Below are 22,425 nucleotides of genomic sequence, written 5' to 3'. Positions count from 1 at the left end.
GTGATGGAGGTCAAGCTCTGTGGTCCAATCAAAAGCTTTATCTTTCAGGGGAAAGGTCCGTTTTTATGAAATTATAAGATAACAGTAACACAGAAGAAGAGCTTTTCTTTGCAGGGACAGAATCACGATCAGTACAAACCTTATTCTCTGTTTATAACAAACAAGCCAAAAAGTTTGACATGCGTATTTCTGTGAAGCATCTTAACTGTAGTGTGAAGTCGGGAAAAAAAGGAGCACTTACAATGGAAAAATTAACAGAATTTATTTTCCCCATCTCGAACAGTAAGATTAGGACAGTTAAAACACATCAAAGCCCAACGTATGGCAGAGACTTTCTGAATCCATTTCCAGTGGGAACTCTAAATTGAACCGTCTTTTGAACTGGCGGTCTCTTGAGATCTTCTATAAAAGTGTAAAAGAAATGGAAACTGATATCTCACAAGGCTAGAACAGATCATTCAACGGAAATTAATTAATCATTCGCTGATACAGATTTGGAGAATTGTATTTTTTTTTTTTTCTCCGTCAGTCTGTCGGGCTTCAAAAGCTTCTACATTCTCCTTCACATCTGGGTTGTCTCTGTTTTTGATTTTACAATACCTACAGTCCAGCTCAGACCTCACAAGCCGCCGTTTGTCCAGCAAAGCTTCTCCCGCTTCGTCATTCAGGAGGAAAATTCTGTAAAGAAAACAGGGAGGAAAGGAACATGAGGGCCTGATTGATATGTGTAATCCTGAGACATTGAAGAGGAGCTCTGTGGAACATTGATTTCCAGTTTCAGTTCTGGATTCATCACCTGACTCGCGGGAGCTCTGCATCATGCCTCGAGGTTCAGGTCGCAGACTCGGTGGAGATACTGGCGGCCCTGTGATGGGAGGTTAAAACAAGTTTTATAAAAGGAAAACCATTCACAAAAACGACTACAGGTGGAGGATGTTCACACGTTTTTGTGTTGAGCTCTGTGTCGATTATTGGCCCAGTAAATGCCACATTTCTTTGAGTCTCCACTCAAAGAGTCTCCACTAATATAACCACCAAATCAAATTAATCAATACATTATATTTCCCAATTTTCTGGCTTGTGTTTATTAGAAAGTATTTTTCCAATAATTAAAAAGGACAGACGCAGCCTGAATGTCAATGCTGGGCACACACTCCTCAGACACTGATGAGATATAGCTTCAGGCTAATGAGGTGGTGAGTGAGGATAAATGTGTCATAGGTGTTATCGTGGACGCTTTACTTGAAAAGAACAGTTATTTCATTTGAGAATTTCCCCAAATACAGAACGCAATATAATGATGGTTAGCATCTACGTCTTCATTTTGTTAGCCATGATGGTGTTTAGTAATGAATTTTACCTCAAGCTTCGTATGGCATAAAGAAATTAGAACTTTTTAATTTATTTATAATTTGAAACAGATTCATATATAAATAAATAAAATAGGATTTTCAGAATTTATTAAAATAAAATCAACTCAAGAAGGTGAGCCCAGTTTTGTGTGAAGTAATGAGCACAAACAGGGTTTTGAGACAGACGTGTCACTCAGGTCAAGAACTCCATCTTTCCCTCAGACAAGGTCTTTCCTCAGCATCAAACTGTCGGTCAGTGTGTGTTCTGTGCTGCCACCACAAAAACAACCATGTGCTGGAGCCAAATGAGGTCTCTAGCTTTTTATATGATAGTCCTTTGACCCTTATTTTCTTGGCACAGTCACGACAGGAACCGTTCTCCAAGCAGTTTGATGGTTGCTCAGGAGGACTCCAGTGGAAGTAGGTAATAGGATCTGCATCCAAGATGGGAAACCATGGATCTGGGAGCATTCCTTAGGACTACCATCCAAGCAGCTGCAGCAAATCCCTGCCCCAGCTGCAGGTGGACTTACAGTCGATGAGGCCTGGGGCAGTGTAGGCTTGGGAAATGATGTCAAGGTACTTTTGCAAAATCAGGCAGTTCAAGCAGACAGTAGCAGGACCTTAAGGACAATCATTTGGTGTCCTGCTGAAAACCTGGGAGATCTCTGCTGAATAGATTTAGCTTCAGCTGTGGACCATGTTGTTGCCAACCTGCTTGATTGTTCTCTGGCATAGAAGCACCGTGGACGAGAGCCTTTTCCAAGTCTCACTGACAAATGGCAAAGTGCTGTCCACTTCTTTCCCCTGGCCGGGGACAAGTGGAGGTTCTTAACTCAGGAACACTGCGAAGATCACATGGAGAACATACATGGAAGATGTAAAAGTACTCAGATTGTTGTTGAGGAGTACTCAGATTGTAGACTTGGCTGCTCCAAGTGGCAGATTCCTGGAGGGTGTCCTCACAGTCCTTGTTGAAGGGTCCCATCTGGCTGCTGGACTGGGGAAAGATGTGGGAGATAAGATTGATGGAAGAGCCCAAGAACCAGCAGAAGACTTAACAGAACCAGCCTCTATTGCTTACAGTGTCCTCAAGAAGATGTAATTAGAAGATGTGATTGATGACTGTTGGGTTTCTTCACTGGCAGCACAAAGTTAAACAGAACAACAGTGGGTAGCCTTGGCGGAGATATTGAGGGTGCTGGCTTCCAGATTGAAAAAAACCAGACAGCATGTCAGAGGATGTGGGAACATCGTGGCTCCACATCAGACAGAGGCAGAAGAAGTCTGGACACTTGCCTCCATTGAATACCATCAGACAATGAATGTGTGCAGACAACAGGATGGCAGGTGAGGTTGGAGGAATTGGCCCATTGGAGGACCTGAATTTGTATGGTTGTGGATCAGGTAGAGGAACACATCACATTTCTTATTCTTGGACAGTGTACGATTACAGAAGAAGAGAGTCCACGTTGGGCCTTTGCTGTCTGGATGAAGGTTCCTGTGATCGGTCCAAAGGTGTTTTGGTTCTAACAGCCAGTGCTTCCATTCTTCCAGGACCTCCTGCATCATCTGCAGCTCCCAGTGGCTGATTCAGAGGAAGGTAGGCAGCTTCTGGACCTCGAAAGACATTTTATAGAGGAGGAACCCTAAATCCATCTCAGAGGCATCCACCACCAAACAAAAGACAATTAACCAATATGAGAGCGCAGTTGTGATACCATTTAAGGGCATCGTATGCTCTGTCTGCAGGTCCCTCTGCTCTACTGAAGATAGGGTTAGGGTTAGCCCTCATCACAGGCTGTGGCAACAGAGCGAAATCACAATCAAAAAGAAGTTTACTGGAGCTTCTTCTGAGTGGTTGTCTCCACTCAGACACCATGTTATCTTATACTGCCATCAGAAATCATGTCATCACTCCAAAGATGGACATGGACGAAGTTACGTCTCTACTCTTTGAATCAAGCTTGAGCAGGAGGAACTGCAGGGCCTGGCCTGTCAAACATGCTCATCTGTAGACATTTTTTATTTTCCAAAGTATATAAACTTGTTCTCTGAATGAACTGAGCTCTGAAATGTATTTATTGTATGATTTTTACATATGTGTGTATCGCATTGTTTAATTCTTAAACTATATATCATGTTATTGTTTAGTAGTTCAGATTCTCATTTCTACTCATAAGGTGAATCTTATCTGGTGAGTCACAGTCTCATGTGAAAGGCTGAAATCCCCCTGCAAAGAAGGCCAGCTCTAAATTAGTTTTTTTTTTTTCTCTTAATGAAGGTCAGGAGAGAGTCACATCTTTCCTTTTGTGATAATTTATCCCTATCTCCTGTTATCTCTTTTGCCCCTTTAATCCTAATTGTATTGTATAATTGTGTGATGTGGACCTCGTGGTCTTTGAAGTATTGCCCCTATCCTTTCATTATTACCTGATGCCTTGAACCTTTGTTCATTTTTTCCGGCCCTGCTCTGCTCTATCGACTGTTGCACAGAAAAAGGCGAGAACAGCTTAAGTGTAGTCATTTTAAATGATTTTATTCAAGTCTGAATTTTCTTTGTTAATGGGAAATTGTCTCCACAAAGATCGGATATATATATGATTATTTTCTGTAACATACGCCCCACGTTGGCAACACATCTCTCATAACACTCATTACACCAGATTAACGCTCGTGTTGACTGCTGGATTTCAGTTTCAGAATAATTTCTCTATCTGCCTTTTTGTGTTTTACATTGGAAATGTAATTATCAACAATCAACTCACACTCGTACAGTTTTGTACCATTTCAAACGCCTTTAACGTGAACACACGTATTTTAATGTGAAAATATAAATGAGGCAGATAGAAAACGTGCAGATTCACGTGAGTATCCGGATTACACCACTCTGCTCAATTACAATGGATTTTATGTTGCTCTCTGAAATGTTTGCATATGGATCAGAAATTAAAATTGATGAAAATGATTACAAGTGAAAACTGTGTTTGTGTGTTTGTGCAGTTAAATTATTTGACTGTTGGAGTTCATTCAGAGTTAGTTAATAGTAGGTTGAAAATTTCAAGGGGGACTCGGTCCAGATAGTTGAGATGATAATATTTACATTCATTGTTGAATCATTGAAGCACTGACTAATTGCTGGTACAGTGTAAATAGCACTGGCTAATTGCTGGTACAGTGTAAATAGCACTGGCTAATTGCTGGTACAGTGTAAATAGCACTGGCTAATTGCTGGTGCACTATTGCCAGTTTAACTCTCCTCCAACCAGAACACACATTCAGGAAAACTCTCAAAAGCTGAGTTTGTTGTTGCTTTGTGTGTCTTTTTTTCCCTTTTCACATCTTGTGTGTGTGTGTGTGTGTGTGTGTGTGTGTGTGTGTGTGTGTGTGTGTGTGTGTGTGTGTGTGTGTGTGTGTGTGTGTGTAATTTTGTTACACACACACATGTTTCTATATATGTAACACAGTTGGCTAATTTAAAGTAGGACAGTTATAGACATATTTTGGCTTTTGACAAAAAAAAGTTTTCTGATCATTTGAGGTGCTTTGATTTATTCTGAATGTGGTTTAACAGCAGTTTGTCCACACTGTTAAAAAAGGCCTGAAAACATTCTGCTGCCAAAAAAAAAAGTTAGGGAAGTTGTTGACCATGTGAGTTGTCTCAGTTTCTAATATTTTATATTTTACAGAGAACCATCACTAAATAGGATGGAAATACAATAAAAGGCATTGAAATGTCAACCCTAGCTTTTAAGAGTTTTTGAGGCAGGACGCAAGTGTGCAGTAAAGAAAACCTCTTAGGCTTCAGCACCATGGACAGTTCCGGTGGGGGAGCTTACCTCAATGCGCTCCGCGGGAGCCCAAGTTGGCTAATAGGCTCTGTGTGTGTCAGGCCGCTCCCCATTCACTTTTTAAGGCGAGATGGATGGACATGTGTCCTTAGATAATCCTGGCTGTGTGTGTGTGTGTGTGTGTGTGTGTGTGTGTGTGTGTGTGTGTGTGTGTGTGTGTGTGTGTGTGTGTGTGTGTGTGTGAGAGAGAGAGAGAGAGAGAGCGCGTGGGTGCGTGTGCGTGGAGGGGGTGGTGTCTCGGGCGCGCGCCAACGCGTGTCTGTGTGTGTTTGAGCTGCTGGTTAAAATAAACTTTGATCAGTCGTCAGTTTTGTAGTTATTGACACAAACAGCTGAGACTGAGCCTTTTGTTTCCAGCCTGTTTTTTTTCCAAAACAATCAAATATTTTTACAAAAATATTATGTTTTTATTAACTACGTTCTTACTCTTTTTCTCCACTTTTTCCAAATTTCTTTCCGCTGATTTTCTGAAAATCAAGTCGTTTGACTGAAGTTTGAGATGGAGAGAAGTTTTCAGTTTTAGAAGTTTAAAAGCACAACCACTTTATTTCTAAAGTCTGATTTTTCTTTGCTATCTCAGACTGCCTCGTGCACTAACGATCATATTTGAGAAAAACTGAGGAGAAAGTGCCGATGGAAAAAAAAATCATCTCAGTCCTTGACAAATTAAAACCTATTGCATTTCTCATTATCCCTTTAAATTGTCGAGGGAACTTTCAGGCGTGCATTTATTAGACAATCCGGTTTTGAATAAGAAATATAGTTGACTTCTCCCTCGCGAGAAGGAGGCTCAGCCCCTAAAATAATTTCCCGTTATCTAATTCATTGATCTCAAAATGAAGCCTAAGCTGCTGATGTATGGCAGCCTCGACGCTACATATCAAATTGCATTCGCTGTTCAGTGAAAGATAGCACAGCACAATTTAAAACTTCAAAATAGGCTGAAATACAGAGCGAGCATGCAGGACACTACCTCGCGGTTCCTGATGAACATCGCAGCCTGCAGATTGGGAGGATTTGAGGAGGTTTTGCAGGCATCCGGTCGGCGCTGTGCTGAGAGAAGTCGGGGGCGTCCTCAGCTGTGGGCTGCATTGTTCCTCAGGTCGGGGTTAGGAGGATTTTTCTCCCAAAACAGGCATTTTTTTTTTTCAAACGATAATTTCAGGGTTTGCAAAGAAAGATCTGATGGAAATCTTCTTGTTCCAGGCTGCCGTTTGACGCATGCGTGTGTGGGGAGACGCGGAGCGGAGAGGGAGCGTGAGAAAGAGACGCAGATGGTGCTGAAATATGAGAATATCAGAGGCGCAAAAATCAGCTGCTTTGCTTTTCATTTCGCCTCCAAAAATAAAGTGATTTTGGCCTTCGTGAGATAATATTTCTCTCAGTTTGCACAAAATTAAATGTTAATGTTGGCACTGATAATTCATGAGCCATAAATGTAGAGAAATGTTTTTTTTGTCTGACCATTCCTGTGGTATTTTATTTATTTTTATGTATTTATCATGCAGCATATTGGAGACATTAGCAGTCAGCGTGATGTGGGCATAATGTAAAGAAACTAAAATCATCTTGCAAGTCATGCACACACACGCACAGAGAAAAATAAGATAATTACAAAAAGATGGGGTCCACTACATCCGCGTGTGCGCGCTCATGAATTTCTATAGCTATATAGGTCGAAGACAGCCTTAAATAAATCTACTTAGCGGTGTAACTAACCAGAGAGGCTCTCAGGATTGTATCTCCAATCACAGCATTCTGACTGTGAGAAAAAAATAAAAAAAATCAGCTGTCTGCGCTTCGTTTAATAATCACAGCTGAAGGAATCATATATCAAGCACATTAGCCCGAGGGCTATTAGGCAGTGGTCCCCATTGAAATGAGCGTTTTGAAGCGATCACCGGGCCTCCTTAAAACCGCACTGGCACGTTGATGCGGGCTAATGCAACAATTACCGCCTCACAATCACGCTTTTCCAAACCTTTACAGTTGATGTAATATTTTCTTGCTGTTTGTAATTCTGTCACACTTGAGCTTTTCCATAGGTTCAGCAATCGGTGGCGCGCACGAGCTCGAACCGCGTTCGTGCGTTCGTGCCCGCGTTTGTTTGGCGGGCCCTTTCAACAGGAAGGAAGTCCCAGGGCTGGATGTTAATTGTGGCAACCTTTGGAGGGGAACGTTCAGGAGAGGTCACACCTGCTGCAGGTTGACCCGGCGCCATGACTGCGGGGCTGAAGCCCTGCCGAAGTGTCCGTGAGCAAGACCCCGAAGCCCGGCAGGTGCAGAGGGGCTGCCATGTTTGCGTTTTGATATGCAATGAAAGGGATGAGCCCTTTTTAAAGATATTATTATTATTATTATTATTATTATTATTATTATTATTATTATTAATAATGTTTATTTTTTATTATTGTTATTACACATTCCCACACTTTCAAAATGTACCCTAATGTATCCCCCCTCCCCCCCACATACAGACTCTCTGTATGCACTCTATATGTATTTTTGGGAGGACCCGTAAAAGTCCTCCTCTGTACTTCCGCGTGAAGCTGCTGTATCCTGTAAATTGGCTGCACGGTGTGGTCACCTCTCTGGATTGAAGTCAGGTTTTAACTGGTGGAGAGGTTGAAGGTCCATGTTTGTTGCGATTCATTACATTAAATGGAATCAGGGAGGGATCCTGAGTATTACCCCCTCCACACACACACACACACACACACACACACACACACACACACCCACCCCTCTTTCCTTATTTTTTCCACACACACCCGCTCTTTGTTTATGTTGTAATGTACATATATTTTTGGTGAAGGTATTCTAATCGCCGCTCTTCGTGCTGATTGGGCGCTCAGGTTGGTGAGTGAACGCCCTGCAGATTATGTCAGATTGCGTGCAGAAACCAAACCAGCCCAGCCTTTGAACTTCACCGCTTTTGGCTCGTATTCACGCTCTTCCGCTCATTTCCAAGCCAGGTGCTTGACGACAAACCTCAGAGAGAGAGAGAGAGAGGGAGAGCGCGTCGCAGAAAAAATAACACTTTTACGACTCCTGCAAACTGACTGCGTAACATTGCTTTCACCTTTGAGGATTTTTTTACGTGTGTGCATCTCGCATGTATTTTTTTCCCGTGTTGCCTGCCGCAGGTCTGAAAGAGAGTTGTAACTGGACTTGAACGAGCGCGCGTCAGTGTTTTAACTGTGGGAAAGCAGATCGGGCTCTGGATTTTTATTTGATTCTATTTGATTTTTGCTCTTTTCCGCACCCCGAACATCCCAGACGTGGCATGACTGGTATCTGGCATCTAGACAGGTGAATAGTTTCCCTTCCTTCCGATAAGAACTTTTCCTCGTCATTAACACCGAGGATAAAAGCACACTTTTTAAAGATGTCAAAGCCGGCTGATCATATCAAGAGACCCATGAACGCGTTCATGGTTTGGTCCCGGGGCCAGCGGAGGAAAATGGCACAGGAGAATCCCAAAATGCACAACTCGGAGATCAGCAAAAGACTGGGCGCCGAGTGGAAGCTGCTTTCAGAGTCTGAGAAGAGACCTTACATCGACGAGGCCAAGAGGCTGCGGGCTCAACACATGAAGGAGCACCCCGACTACAAGTACAGACCCAGGCGCAAGCCCAAAAACCTGCTGAAGAAGGACAGGTACGTTTTCCCTTTGCCTTACCTCGGGGACACCGATCACTTGAAGGGACTTCCCGTGTCGGCCGCGGACTCTCTTTTGGGCCCCTCGGAGAAAGCCAGAGCGTTTCTGCCGCCGACGTCCGCCCCGTACTCCTTCCTCGACCCGAGTCAGTTCAGCTCCAGCGCCATCCAGAAGATGACGGAGATGCCGCACACGTTGAGCACCAGCACTTTGCCGTACGCGTCCTCGTTGGGATACCAGAACGGCGCGTTCGGCACCCTTGGGTGCCCCAGTCAGCACACCCACACCCACCCGTCGCCCACAAACCCGGGCTATGTCGTCCCGTGTAACTGCACAGCCTGGTCAGCGTCAAGTTTACAGCCCCCGGTGGCCTACATACTTTTTCCAGGTATGACCAAGACTGGGATAGACCCATATTCATCCGCACACGCCACTGCCATGTAACCCTCAAGACTCTTTTTTTATTCACTTGAATACTGAAATGCATGTAAATATATTATGGACAGCGCGCCCCATTAAAAGGCATGAACAGTATTAACTGCCTTGGACTTGTTATGGCAAAAAAGAAAAAACAAAAGAAAAACAAACTTTTCCAGAAATCCAACAAGTTCCTGACTTGAGCAGAGGAGCTGGGATTTGGTGTGAGGGACGGTGCCCTGTGAACTGTAAGAAATGTAAATGTTATAACGTTTATGGCAGCCAGAAAAGGAGGCCTTTAACTTTATTTATTGTGTACATTTCAATGCTGATATGCTGATTTGTGTTGATTATTGATAGGGTACTCTTTTATTTTGAAATTTGGCTTGCACAATTAGCGTTCTTATTTCCTGTATAGGCCTGAGTAGTCTACATTTTGGCACTCGTAATTTTATGATGTTCTGGATAGGGTCAAATCAGGACCTATAGGCTGGATTACATACGGGTCATATTGTTTATATTTATCAAAAACTGGCACATAAAACCAGACGGTCTATTTATGATGACAAAAAGAAAAAAAATCATCACATCCAAATGTTTTATTTTGCATTTTTCCTGTGGTTCAGTGCTAATATAGTCACACGCGTCATTTATATTTTGGTTTTTGTTTTTGAGGATAACTTCTATTTGAATTCAAGGAGTTATATGTGTATTATCATCTAAGATGGTAATTTAAAATCTGTCATGTTATGGAAAGGATAATGTATCTAGAAGGTTGATACCTCCTGCTCTTTGTTCCACTGCTGAACGAAGGCATTTCGAATAAAGACAATCTGTCTTCAACGCTATCAATGGACTGTATTTGTAGCTTATTGGGTACTTGAGATGGCTCAGATAGTGGAACTCTGTGTAGGTGCCGCGGGGAAGCTCGACCTGCCAGAATAAAGGCCTAATTAAATAGATTTTAAATGTTAAAAAAAATACTGAAAAGTTCAAATAATGTAATTTAATAAACGCTCCAAACGGAAATAATTATCCGCTAAAACGCGAGTGAAAGTCACACCTTTTTTATTTAAAATAAAAACAAATGTGAGAATTTTGTGCAAGACCCAACTTGACCCCAGACTGATCAATGGTGCTGAACATTAAGGAACTCGCCTTTCGTAGAACAATGAGAGCAGAGTCGATGCTCTCCTCGCGGATCGATCCTCGCTGTGCGTCTTTTGGAGCTGTCAGGCTGCTGCGCTCTCATCATTTCCTCAGCGAGGCTTAATTGCCTCCGCGTTTGGCTACTTCTCCTTCCCCTTCTGCTGCTGCTGCTGCTGCTCTCTGTTCGTTTGGAACAGGTTTCAGACATGTTCAGCACGGTGAAGGTGTTTTTGTGACACGGGGATGAACCGGTTGTGATGTTTGATGTTTGACAGTTCAGGAGAGGCCTCCCCGGAGGGATTCCGCCCGTCCGACTTGTCTGACTGCTTAATCACTTCAAGGAAGGAGTCTTCTTAATTATAGGTTTAACTAATGGAACAAGCTGAATGTGGGGCGATGTGTTTTTCTCCTGTAACTCGCTGGCTGGCTGTGCAGCAGCCCACCACACTACAGTGCGGTTTAAATATCTCTGCGTGTGTGTTTACTTAAAAAAAGGCGCTGCAGCCAAAAGCCCGCTAAAGCCTATTAGCACCCAGCCCCTCACACGTGTTTCAACCTGTGCGAACCTGCAAACCATCGGGCTCACTCTCATTAAGAGAATACTGCATGAAAACAGGAGGCACGATGCGCCAATTGAAAGATTTAAATGTGAATTCAGCGCAGTTTTTTCCCTCCATCTGCTCACGCGGAGCAGGATTTGCGCACGCGGTCTTATGCGCCCTCGTGTTCGACGACTCTGCTATTAATTAAAAATTTCATTCCACGTCCAAATTGTTTACTTATCTGCCAGGAACATATGCTGAGAGAAGTTAAAGATTCACGATTCTGCACTATTGCCCAAGGTGCAATTCAATCCTGGGGAGGAAGGGAGGGAGGAAGAGGAGGGAGGAGGACGGGCAGATTTTTATGACAGACTCGCTTCTTATCTGCAGCTGTAAATTAGGGTGATACTTCATTGAACCGAATGTGAAGTTTTACATCAAACCCCTAAAGCATCCTAATTCAACTTTGAAATTAGACAATTATAATTACTTTCAGGAGTAACAGCAGACGTGGATATATTTTTTTTTCATGATGAAAATGAGGCGAACAAGCCTCCTCTGCCTCCTCTTATATGTGACTGTTGTTTCACATCACGGCGACAATTTTCTTTAGAATATTTCCTCCGTTTTTATTAAAGCTGCTTCAAGTTTTTCCGGCTGCGATTCACTCCCTACCTGTAATTATCCAACTTAGTCACGGGAATTGAGTGTGGTTACAACGCCCTGGAATAAATAACCTTAACGCTAAACGGCATCTGAGAGCTATAATGGGAGGGAAATTATGATTTGAAATTATAGGGAGGCTTTTAAATCTCTCTTTAACTCTTCCCCCCTTGACGTTTTTATTGGAGCACAACAGAGAGAATTCAATCTGCCTTATCTCTCCAGGACTCCTTTTCAGCGCCAGATCAGAGAAAAGGCAGAGGATAATTGTTCTTTATTTTATTTAATTTAACGCGACAGCCGGCGCTTTCAGGTCATTTATATGCTTCATTTAGTGATAAAAGTCAACGAGGAGGGGGACACCGAGCAGAGCTGCGCTTTTACTTTCTCCTCCACAACACTTTAAGTCCAAAAAATGTAAAACGATGAAACAGAACCAGCGGAAGGAGGAGGCGTGGGGGGGTGGGGGGGGGGGGGGACAAGACATTTTTAATTAAAAGCCATGGGTCATTTACATTATTGTCTTTTAATGTTACCCTGAAATCATCTCCAGTAATTGCAGTTTGATAAGTGGCTGTTGAGAATGTGGGCTTGTATTAAGGCGCACTAATTTCCTAAATCAAAAGGGAAAAGTCCCCTCGAGGAGAGGTTGAAGAAAAAAAAAATGTATTGATGATGATGCTGATGATGATGATGATGATGATGACAGTGTCATTGTTGTTGCTTCTCCTGATGATGGCGGAGAAAAGGGATGATTAGAAGCTCAATGCGGGCTCGTCTCTCACAGACGCGTTTGTTTGGGCTCGTTTCGACACGAGATTCGACACAAATATATATGGAGAAATTATTTTGGGGGGGATAAAAAACTGATCTCATTTCAGCATATTAAATATTGTCTCCGAAAGACCAAAAAAAAAAAGAAGAAGAAGAAGAAGAAAAAATAAATCATCACTGGCTAAATCCTGGTCTATCTAAAATTGAATCTGGGATACCATTTTGACGGGAGGAAAAGTAAAACCGTACAGTTGTGTTGTTTGAAGACGCGGGGGCTTGAATTTGGGGGTCCCTGAATTCTCATTTGAAAGAAATGAAATCGTGAACGAGCTGATAAAGAAGAAAGGGAACGGATGAGCTGAGAGAAAAGGAATCATGCCACGGTCGTTTAATGTGCTGCGCCAGACGGAAAAGTGATTTACACCAAGACTTTATTCCTCCCGACACACACAAAGACAGTGCGCGGCGTTTTCTTATTTATCGGCCGCGCACGCACGCACGCACGCACGTGGGCCTGTATGGTCAATTCCGTGGAGTTCATCGGACGCAGATACGCAGAACATCTGCAGGCTTCACCTGGAAGCAGCCTGCACGCGCGCCCATCAGCCGGCGCAGAAAAGTTCACTGTGCGCAGTTTCCGGACTTTGAGCGCAGTTTGCAGACTTTGCGCAGCTTCTCCTTCAAAACAAAACTGACTGGATGTTTGCGGCTCTCAGGCCTGATGTCTGCTGCTCAAGCAACTCAGACCCTTATTCACCTATTAAAGTCAGACCACAATTAAAGGATGATCTTATTATTAAATATAATATTTCTGTTTCACTAAAGCTAATTTATCCATTAGCTTTAAAGAGCACACATTAATCACAAGTCTTGCACATTTTTTCAATATTTAAATATTTTCATTTCTTCCACACTTCTTGGAACATTTTGATTAAAATCCCACCAAATTTTATTTCTTATTTATTTGATCTGGCCTATAATTTAAGACCCATATTAAATCTGATCCAACGTCTGTGTGGTGCTCATGGACATAAAGAAACGCTTCTCACTGTCATTTTTATTCTTACTGACTCTCATTGAAGTCAATGGGTAACACCGCTCACTGACATCAGCTTGATGTCACTCCCAGTTTTTTTATTAAATCAGGAGCCACGTGGGGCCCCCGCCTCACCGAGGAGACCCTACGTCTTCCTAACTAATGGCTCCGACCTTTACAACGAACGACCCCTTAACGTGAAGCAGTGTCTGCTGGTGACCCCCATCACAGCGAGCGTGCGTCTCTCTGCTCGTATTGTTTGATTTTAATAGTTTTTAGAGACACAAAGAGGTAAAATTATCCATTCACATTCAATAAAAGTCATAAAAGTGGAATTACGTGTGTTACGACTCTGTATTTTGCTCTTTCTTATCTTATCTTGCGACCCCTCTGATTTATCTGGTGACCCATTGGAGGGTCCTGACCTCCAGGTTGGGAGCCGTTGTTCTTGCCACACATCCTGCACGTCTTCACATTTAGGGAAGATCTTTTTTTTCCATGCAGGGCCACGAGGCGAGCTGCCTCATTATGCTTTTTGCCCTCAGTCTGTTAAATTTATAGACAGTATTTCAGTGTGAGAAGTTGCTGATTCAGAGCGTCTGAGCTGGTGATCACACTCCTCCACCAGTGACCACTTATCAGCCTGCTTGATTTTCTCATGCATATTTATTATTATGCATGTCCTGCTTGCTCAGACGCCTTCCATACATTAAAACGTGTGTCATAATTTACAGTACGTGTGGGTGCGTGAGCCGTCACAGGCGTGTTTGTGTGCACGCACGTTTCATACTTTTGAGTTATTGTGCGGCGTCTTTGTTGCTGATGCGCTCTCTGAATTTTCATGCAGCATAAACTTCCCATACATCAAATCATGTGGATGAATGAGTTTTTTTATGTTGCTGTCTTTGCTCGTTAATACTCCGGATGCTTCTTGAGTTATCAAGTTGTTGTTTTTTTTTTTTTTTTAACACACATAAGACTTCTGCTGCACAGATTCGAGGCGTCATGAAATCACTGTAGTCAGTGGTTCTTTGGATGAGTTGAAGTTAGACAAGCGTCCTGTTGGTGCACAGTGTGTCAGTGTGTCATAGCAGCTGCTCCTCATTAAAAAGCTGAAGAGAAAAACTGGACCACGCTGCAGATGAAGATACAGCTGTGAAATATGAGGAGCTCGAATCATTGGAGGAGGTTACTGAAAGTCAGGTTTGAGGCTCTGAGCGTGTTGGCAGCATCAAAAAGTGTGACGACTACCAGCCGCTATAAATAAAGCTGTTTTCCTCAGAAAATTCATTGCATTGATCTGTTGTTTTTTGGGATATTTTTAACATATTTGGGGTGATTGTCTGATCACTGCTGGGTGTGATGTGTGATTTATTTGTGTAGCTGTTTGAACTGCGCAGAGATCTTCATGCATTGCATTTATTAACTGTACAGCATGAGCTCATGTGCTCACACGACGCTTTCTTTAATCACTGCTTGCTTCTTTAACGCAACCATCTCTTCAACAGATCTTTACAAACCCCCACCTGGAAAAACAGGAAATGACGAATCACAGCAGAGTCAAACACAACATGGTGGTGTGGAGAGAGCTGGATAGAAAGATGGATTTCATCAGATCTGAGAAAGCTCAGAGTGAATTCCTTCATTTATGGCCAGAGCAGGTGATCGCCATGTGAGCGCTGACCTTCCACTTACATGCATCAGATTTGACCGCGGCTGCAGCTCCATTGATTTCTACACATTAATGACATGAAGAGGAGTTCACATGACATCCCTGCACGCACGTTACTCGTGTTTTAAAGCACTAAAATGTGGCTGTTTGACCCAGTAAATTAAAAGGGATTTAGTTTTTGCCACCTGACCTAATGACAGAAACTATAACATTTAAATGAGCAAATAATATGTGAAATATTGTGATTTCTTAAAAATATGCACATTTTCTAAAATCTCAGCTCCTTCCCTGAAGGTGAGCTCGTATCATAAAATAAAGTTTAAATAAGAGTTTGGCTGCCAATCAAGAATATTTGAGCTGATATACCGCAAAGAGGGTGAATAGAGGAAACACACCTTCTAATATCAAGTTGTCAGACACACACTTATGAAGGCTGGATGCAGCAGCGCACACGCACGCACACACGCAGAGCTACCTGGCTGATTTAGTGCCTTCAGCGACTCAGGTCGAGGGCAGCACTGGCAGTCCAAGCCCGTGGAATCCCTTGGTAAAGAGGATGCTAATCGTAGCTTCTTGTGCCTGAGCATGTCTTCCTGGGCCAAATGAGATTAGAGGGAGTGGGATATGGTGAAGCGACGTGCGTGGGGTTCTGGAGGTGAAAGGTAAAGGCACTTATCAGGAGGGTTCCCCTCGGGGTCCTCGACGGCTGACTCAATCAAAACCCTGCACGCACTTCTCACTGGATTAGACTAATCAGGAAGGAGCAGGGGATGTATAGACCACTTATCTGAAAAAAAACATTGGGCTCTCTTTCCCTTTGAAAAGACCCTACAGAAATGTTTGTTAATTTTATTTATTACAGGATGCTTGTCGATGTGGCAATCTTCCATGGAATCATTAAAAAGGGCTCTTCCACTCACTGAAGGCACGCACTGTTTACATGCTGCAGAGATAGAGGAGCCTTTGATGTTCCACATTTCCCCCGTTCACTCATTGTCACCATTATTTATATATTTACTTAGATTTTTTTCTTAATTTATTTTCTCCATTTGTGTTTCTCTTGCCACAACAGATCAGACTGATGGAAGGTAGTCAACATAACAAAGACCCTGAAAGGTATATGAATATTTATTACCGGAACGACTTCAGAGCCAGACAGGCCGTTAGCAGTCAAAGGAATAGTGAGAAGATAACAGCAATTTTCACACTTATGATTACCTTCAAATTAATCTCTATTTCTTGAAGGGATGTGGGATAGTTGACTAGCATATCTTTCATTTCTCGATTAAAAAAGTTATTTAATCCAAGTTTCAGGTACTTGTTTGACAAAATAATCCAAAAACAATTGCGAATTTTAATGGGAGCACATGCAGAAAAGGGTGAAATGCTGGAAAAAAATCAGCAGTTTAATGAAAATCTCAAGTATTTTACAACATCCAGAACTGTTACTGCAGTGAGACCTTTTCATGTGTCGGTTTGGTCGTTGAGACTTAAACTTTGGAAAGAAAATAACACGTTCCTCCGACTCGTGAAGAGTTGAATTAATGAGCAGTTGTACCTGGTCTGCTGTGACCACTGGCTGATGGCGGCTAATGTTAGCAGACGTTACACAGGTACTGCAGTACTGAGTCAGTACAATGACTCTTCTCTACTTGTGTTACTGTAACTATGTGTGTATGCAGAATATATACAGTGTGTATACATACATATTAGCATGTAGCATCTCATAACTGCTGTTTGTGGCCCTTTAGCTAAATGTGCACAGCCTCGCTTTAAAATTCTGCACAATTTATGTAAATACGACATTTATAAATATATAAAATCACATTTCATCCTTTTTCTGGTGGTTTCAACTCTCTGAGTCCACGTGAGGAATCAAAGTTGTGATTTCCCGCCTCATACAAATTCTCTATATATACATCTAGTTTACAACCATAAACACATTTTGAGGAAATCAGAAGTGAATGAAAGTTAAATGCTGAATGTGTCAGTGAAGTGTTCTTGTACTAGTTTTTGCTCTTAACAGTCACAGCATTAGCAAACTTGTGGTTTGTTTTGCTCTTGGTTGAAGTTTGTGATCTTGGCTCGATGGAGAAAAGGTGTGCAGCGACTTGCAGCACAGGACACAACGTGTATTTACATTTAAGTCAAACCGCAGTCCTGAAACATGAATGTAGGCCTTCTTACACCCTTAATATTCCAGGCTATTGTATGTGCCACCACGTGTAATTAGGAGAACAGTTTAGTATATAAAGACCTAATTGGAGAAAAGGTTGTTTATTTTACATTTAACTTGTCTGTGAGTTACATGTCGCTGCAGCAGATTAAACATTAGAAATGAATTGAATATTGTGAATAAATGGAGCTCTGTCATTTGCTCTGGCGGCGCTGCTGCTCGTGTTCTGATGGGGTAACGTGTGTTTGTCCTCGCCCGGTTGTGCTCTAAGTCTTAATGAATACAAGTTGTCAAGGCCTGACACGCCCTGAACTGAGCAGCCGCCGCGCCTGATGAAACCAAAGGAGCGGCCCTGAACGCCTCACAGCCGCGCTTTATAATCACACTGATTGTTCTGAAGCTGCTCATTGATAATTCTTCAATATATCAGCGCTGAATTTGCATGCCATTTAGATCATTTGCAGGAAACCTTGTGGGCGAGCAGCGCGCTAATCTTTTGGTTGCTTGTATTGATTTACCTTGGCTCAGGAACAAGAGTCTGAATGAGAGGTGCTCCCTCTACTCTCCATTCAGTCTGCAGCAACACAAAATGATGTGCACTGTACGACACTGTTATCACCACAAAGCAGTACAGTGTTGATTATGCCAACTAATTACGCCAGCAAATTCTTGAGGAAGCGCAGAGCGGCAGATGAATAAGATACCGGCGCTGTAGAGAGGCTTGATTCGCCGCATTGTTGAATAATGTAACATTCAGGTGCCTCCCAGTACCTGACATGATAGTGAGCTCCATACAAGATGCTTGGTTAATTTCACATTGTTTCATTGTTTTTAGAGGCCAAATCATCGTATCACAACCTCCAAAGCTCATAACACACGTTAAATCTGAACTGCTGCATGACACACACACACACACACACACACACACACGTCATTATCTTCTCGGCGGCTCGTGTGTCGGTGAAAGCAGTTCGCTGTAGCTGCTACATGACTCAGAGAGTCTGATTCAAACACGGTACTCACAGTTCTCCTGCACAGGTAAGATACTTTCACAGTCTGTCTTAACCAGTGTTACATAACCAAGAAAGAAATCCAGCATGTGAGATACACGTTCTGTCAAAACCAGCTCAGTGGGGCCATAAATGTTGCTTGTGTGACAAATAGATGAACAAAAATACACAGCGTACAAGCCACAAATGGAGAAATCGGTGTAAGATTTCAGTGATGTGCTGAGATGCAGCCGTCCAGTTCCTGCGTCGTGATGTGACTACAGAGCAAAACCAACACGCCAACATCCTCATGCTGACGTGCAGGTCTAAAAACCGTTAAATGTCTTATCCACAATCAGTTTCCTCCAAAAAAGAAAAGGGGCTTTGTACCCTCCCATCGACCGAGTGACCCCCCATGAACAGGCCTTCAAGGGACAGAGGTGAAATAACCACCGCTGAATGTGATAAAACACTGACAGCAGGATGGAAACCAGGCGGAAAGACACATTTTTCCTTCTTTGTGTTGTTTAAAGGTTTGTTTCACCGAGTTTAATGTTTTCAGTTTTCTGTGAGTGACGACGTCATAAGATCAATCAATCAGTCCAAAAAGCTTTTCTCCAGAGGCTGCAGCCCAAGCAGGAACCTCAAGCCAGTGCCAGAAACTGCAGTTCCTCTAATGGCCACTAGAGGCTGGCTCCAAAAGCGAGTCAATCCCCATAGACCCCCACATTAGGATGAAGGAGAAGAAAATGCACCTTTCATCTGTCACTTTTTTAGTCTGCGTTCTTGTGTTCAAGTCCTCAGATCAACGTTTGGACACACTACTGCTCAGGATGTGAGACTGAAATGGACACTGTCTTGTTCCTCCTGGTCGAATCTCGACTCTTCAGGCTGCAGCAGATGCTGAGCACAGCTTGAATCTGCATGAGGAGCTTGTGGCTCTGATGGATGCCGGCGGTCCACTGAGGAGCTTTCTTCTTGTTTCTCAGCCCTCTCTGTTTTGTTGCAGGCTGTAGGTCATCCAGCACTGGTTACGTCGCAGACTTTAGAAAACACAGACTCTGAGAACCACTTCAGTGTGCCTGAAGTGTTAATCGTTGCTAAAATTGGCGCCACTTTTTACAAACTTCAAATGAAATATGGCAGCAAAAATCAGGATTCAGCATTCAAAACACACTCGCAGTACAATTGTATTATATCACCAAAGTGTTGGAAATATACTTAAATATACTGAAAGTGAAGTGAAATTAAGGTACACTTTAATTCAGCATCATAAGATTGTATCACAAAGGACTTGAAAATACACACACTTTTCATCAGTACACTTTATTACTATTAAAAGTATCTGTAATTTAGTACACTTGCAGAATTATTGTATTCATTTTTAGTCTAAGTAGAACTTAATGGCGTCTATTTAGAAGTTTTAAAAGTTTATGTCAAACATACTTTAAGCACAAAAGGTAAAAGTGTACTTGTAATGACTTTTCTCTACTTCAGTTACACTTCTAATACTCTGAAGTACTCTGCTCTTTGACCTGGGGTGGTGACATGGGTGGGATGTGGCGGCCTGTCATCAGTCAGTCTAATGTTGACGTACCTCAGTGCGACTCAACAGGAAGTGGAGCGGCGTTCATCCACGTCCTCGTGGAGCAGGCGGTGCTTCTGTTTCGGCCAATAGATCCCTCTGAATGTTACACACCGGTCCTTTAACGCAACACATAGTTTCATTTTTTTATTTCAGACACATTTCCTCTCTTTGCTCTCTTGTTTTATCAGCGGCTTTCTGTGGTTAAAGTGTCACGATGGTCAGATCTGATGCAGCTGATTGGTTAATTGTTTAGTCAATAAAAGGAAATCAGTAATAATCTTCTAACAACCGTCACTGTGTTTGTCACACGCAGACTTCAGCAGCATGTTGAACTCTTAGAGTTTTCTGCTGCACTTTGAGGAAGCGCTCATCTTGGCGTGCAGCGCTCGTCTTCGCCCTTCGTCTTTAACCACATGACAAACATTTAGCGTGAACCGCTCGAGCTGAACTCGCAGTGACTCGGGCTTCAGGGGTCGGAGATGAGCAATTTGCAGGGCCACCGTGAGAATGTAATGAATGGGGGAAAAATGTTTGAGATTCAACGCGCATAAAGCCGAGGCTCAAACTTCCTCTTTGAAATGAAATAGGCCAAATAATCTGAATTCACAGCCAGCTTAGATACAACGTTTTAAGTTAATGGCAAAAATTCGTCCTGTGGTACTGTGATATTTTACACATATTGGAAATTTTGATAATTGAGAGTATGAAGCTGAAGGTATTAACTCTTTTAAATTCTTGCTTTGCACTTAGACTTTTAGGTTTTAATATACAGCAGGAACACGACATCCCAAAGTGTCGGTGACTTTTAAAGAGGCTGCAGCGGCCGCGGCGCCGCACCATCGCCGGCTAATGCACAGGCCTCTTTTGTCTCTGTGGAAAATGTCAAGGCGTAATTGATATATTTCTCACTGCGCCCTTTATCTGTGTGCCATGTTTCAGCTTCTATGATCTGGGTTCACACTGACCTTTACCAGTGCACTCCTTTCTCTCGCTTTTTTGGGGCCTCACTGAAAATAGCTCAATAGGATTTCAATGGGGTGTCTTTCATTTGAGACAATCTTCTCTTCCCTTTCCTACCCGCAGCCCCTTTGACGGTGGCTATTTATTTTGAGATCCAACTTTTCAGCATGTTGTTTGATCTGAGATTTATCCGGGATGCTTTGTCCAGCGAGGGCTGAAGAAATGTCCGTGTTCCTGAGCAGCGACGGAGGAGGTGCGTCCACGCTGCTGTCCTTGGCTGCTCAGCCGGGCTAAACGTTGCATTATCTCTCCAAACAAGGCTGAGATCGGATTAAATTAGGTTTTTTGTATTCAGTAATAAATGGAGGAGCCCTGGTAAAACTAACATTGTTATGAAGTAAAGGAGAAACTGCGAACGGTTGGTCTGCAGGAGTGATGAGAGGCTGATTCTGTTTTGTTGTGGTTACGTTTCGGTCTGACATCGTTCCTGCTGTTTTCACCTTGCTATGTCATTTTAATCAGTCTCTTTCTCTGCCTTTAGAAGCACCTGACCAAGGACTTGAAACTGAAACTACATTTATTTCCACGTGCCGAGCACTTCCATTGTTCCTCAGGTTAATGGAGTTAAACAGAAATCCAATGGCCTTCACAGTCTCACACTTCAGTGTATTTTTCACGTTATGCAAAGACTCAGTTAAACAATACAACCACCAGACACCTCCGAACTGCTGCGAAGTGCGACAACATGCGTGAACTCAACTGCACATTAGCCGATCTAACTGTTATGAGACAGATGCACATGGTGAATGAACGTCAGCTCGTTGGCCGTAGGACAGCCTGACGTGTTTCAGTGGTTACGAATGCAAACATCTGGACGCAGGCAGGATGTGTGAGCTGCTTATTTATCCTCTGAATCTGCCGTCTGGGAGCGACGCCGCAGTGTTTGGCAGATCAATAATTTCGACTCAGTGGGCTGTCAGTCAGTTTTCAAGCAGAAAAATCAGTGTGTCTGTTTGAAACTGTGACATTTCTATTGTGAGATCGACCAAACGCAGTTTTTTAAATGCCTCGTTTTAACACTCTTCAGCTTCCTGCAGCCGCTCCTGCTGACTGTAGAGTGACTTATTTCTACATTAACCATACAGTAGTCGTACTACACTGGACATAGTTGCAGAATTCAATCATTAATCGTGTTTTTGAAGTCACAAAGGTGCTTGAACATGATTGTAAAATGTACAGCAGGTATTGTTCTATGTAAAACACTTCACACTGAATGTCCACGGCCCTGTTCTGCACTGATGTGTACAGACCTGCAGATGAGGACTCTAAGAAAAGCTTGCAGGACATCTTTAAGGCATCCACAGCATCAGTTGTCAGTGCTGCTCTGGGCAGCCGACAGACGCTGATCTCAGGCAGCAGCTTCCATCCTGCTGTGATCGAACTTTGACAGCATGGATTTCATGGCCACTTCTCGGCACTGTTACCACAAACATGTTGGGAAAAACAGCAAAAAAGCCGGGAAGCAAAACAAAAGACCAGACAGTGGCACGTCAGAGAGATATGCAAGAAAAAGCCTGATTCACACTGATACAGCT

General features: G+C 42.9%; 1 protein-coding gene and 1 long non-coding RNA gene across 2 annotated transcripts; one reads left to right on the top strand and one right to left on the bottom strand.

Annotated features, from left to right (window-relative positions):
* Positions 1-245: 245 nt before the first annotated feature.
* LOC139330742 (uncharacterized) lies at positions 246-6,432 on the bottom strand. The gene is made up of 3 exons (XR_011602147.1): positions 6,177-6,432; positions 797-865; positions 246-678 (listed from the first exon to the last, which is right to left on the bottom strand). It is a non-coding gene; the product is annotated as an uncharacterized lncRNA (long non-coding RNA).
* Positions 6,433-8,140: 1,708 nt separating this feature from the next.
* Positions 8,141-9,450, top strand: sox14 (SRY-box transcription factor 14). The gene has a single exon (XM_070960875.1). It carries the CDS (start codon positions 8,592-8,594, stop codon positions 9,306-9,308), a length of 717 nt encoding a protein of 238 aa, XP_070816976.1. The 5' UTR covers positions 8,141-8,591; the 3' UTR covers positions 9,309-9,450.
* Positions 9,451-22,425: the final 12,975 nt, after the last annotated feature.

Source organism: Chaetodon trifascialis, chromosome 4 (assembly GCF_039877785.1).
Source record: "Chaetodon trifascialis isolate fChaTrf1 chromosome 4, fChaTrf1.hap1, whole genome shotgun sequence".
Classification (NCBI taxonomy): Eukaryota; Metazoa; Chordata; class Actinopteri; order Chaetodontiformes; family Chaetodontidae; genus Chaetodon; species Chaetodon trifascialis.
This window is presented reverse-complemented; position numbering and strand designations above follow the sequence as displayed.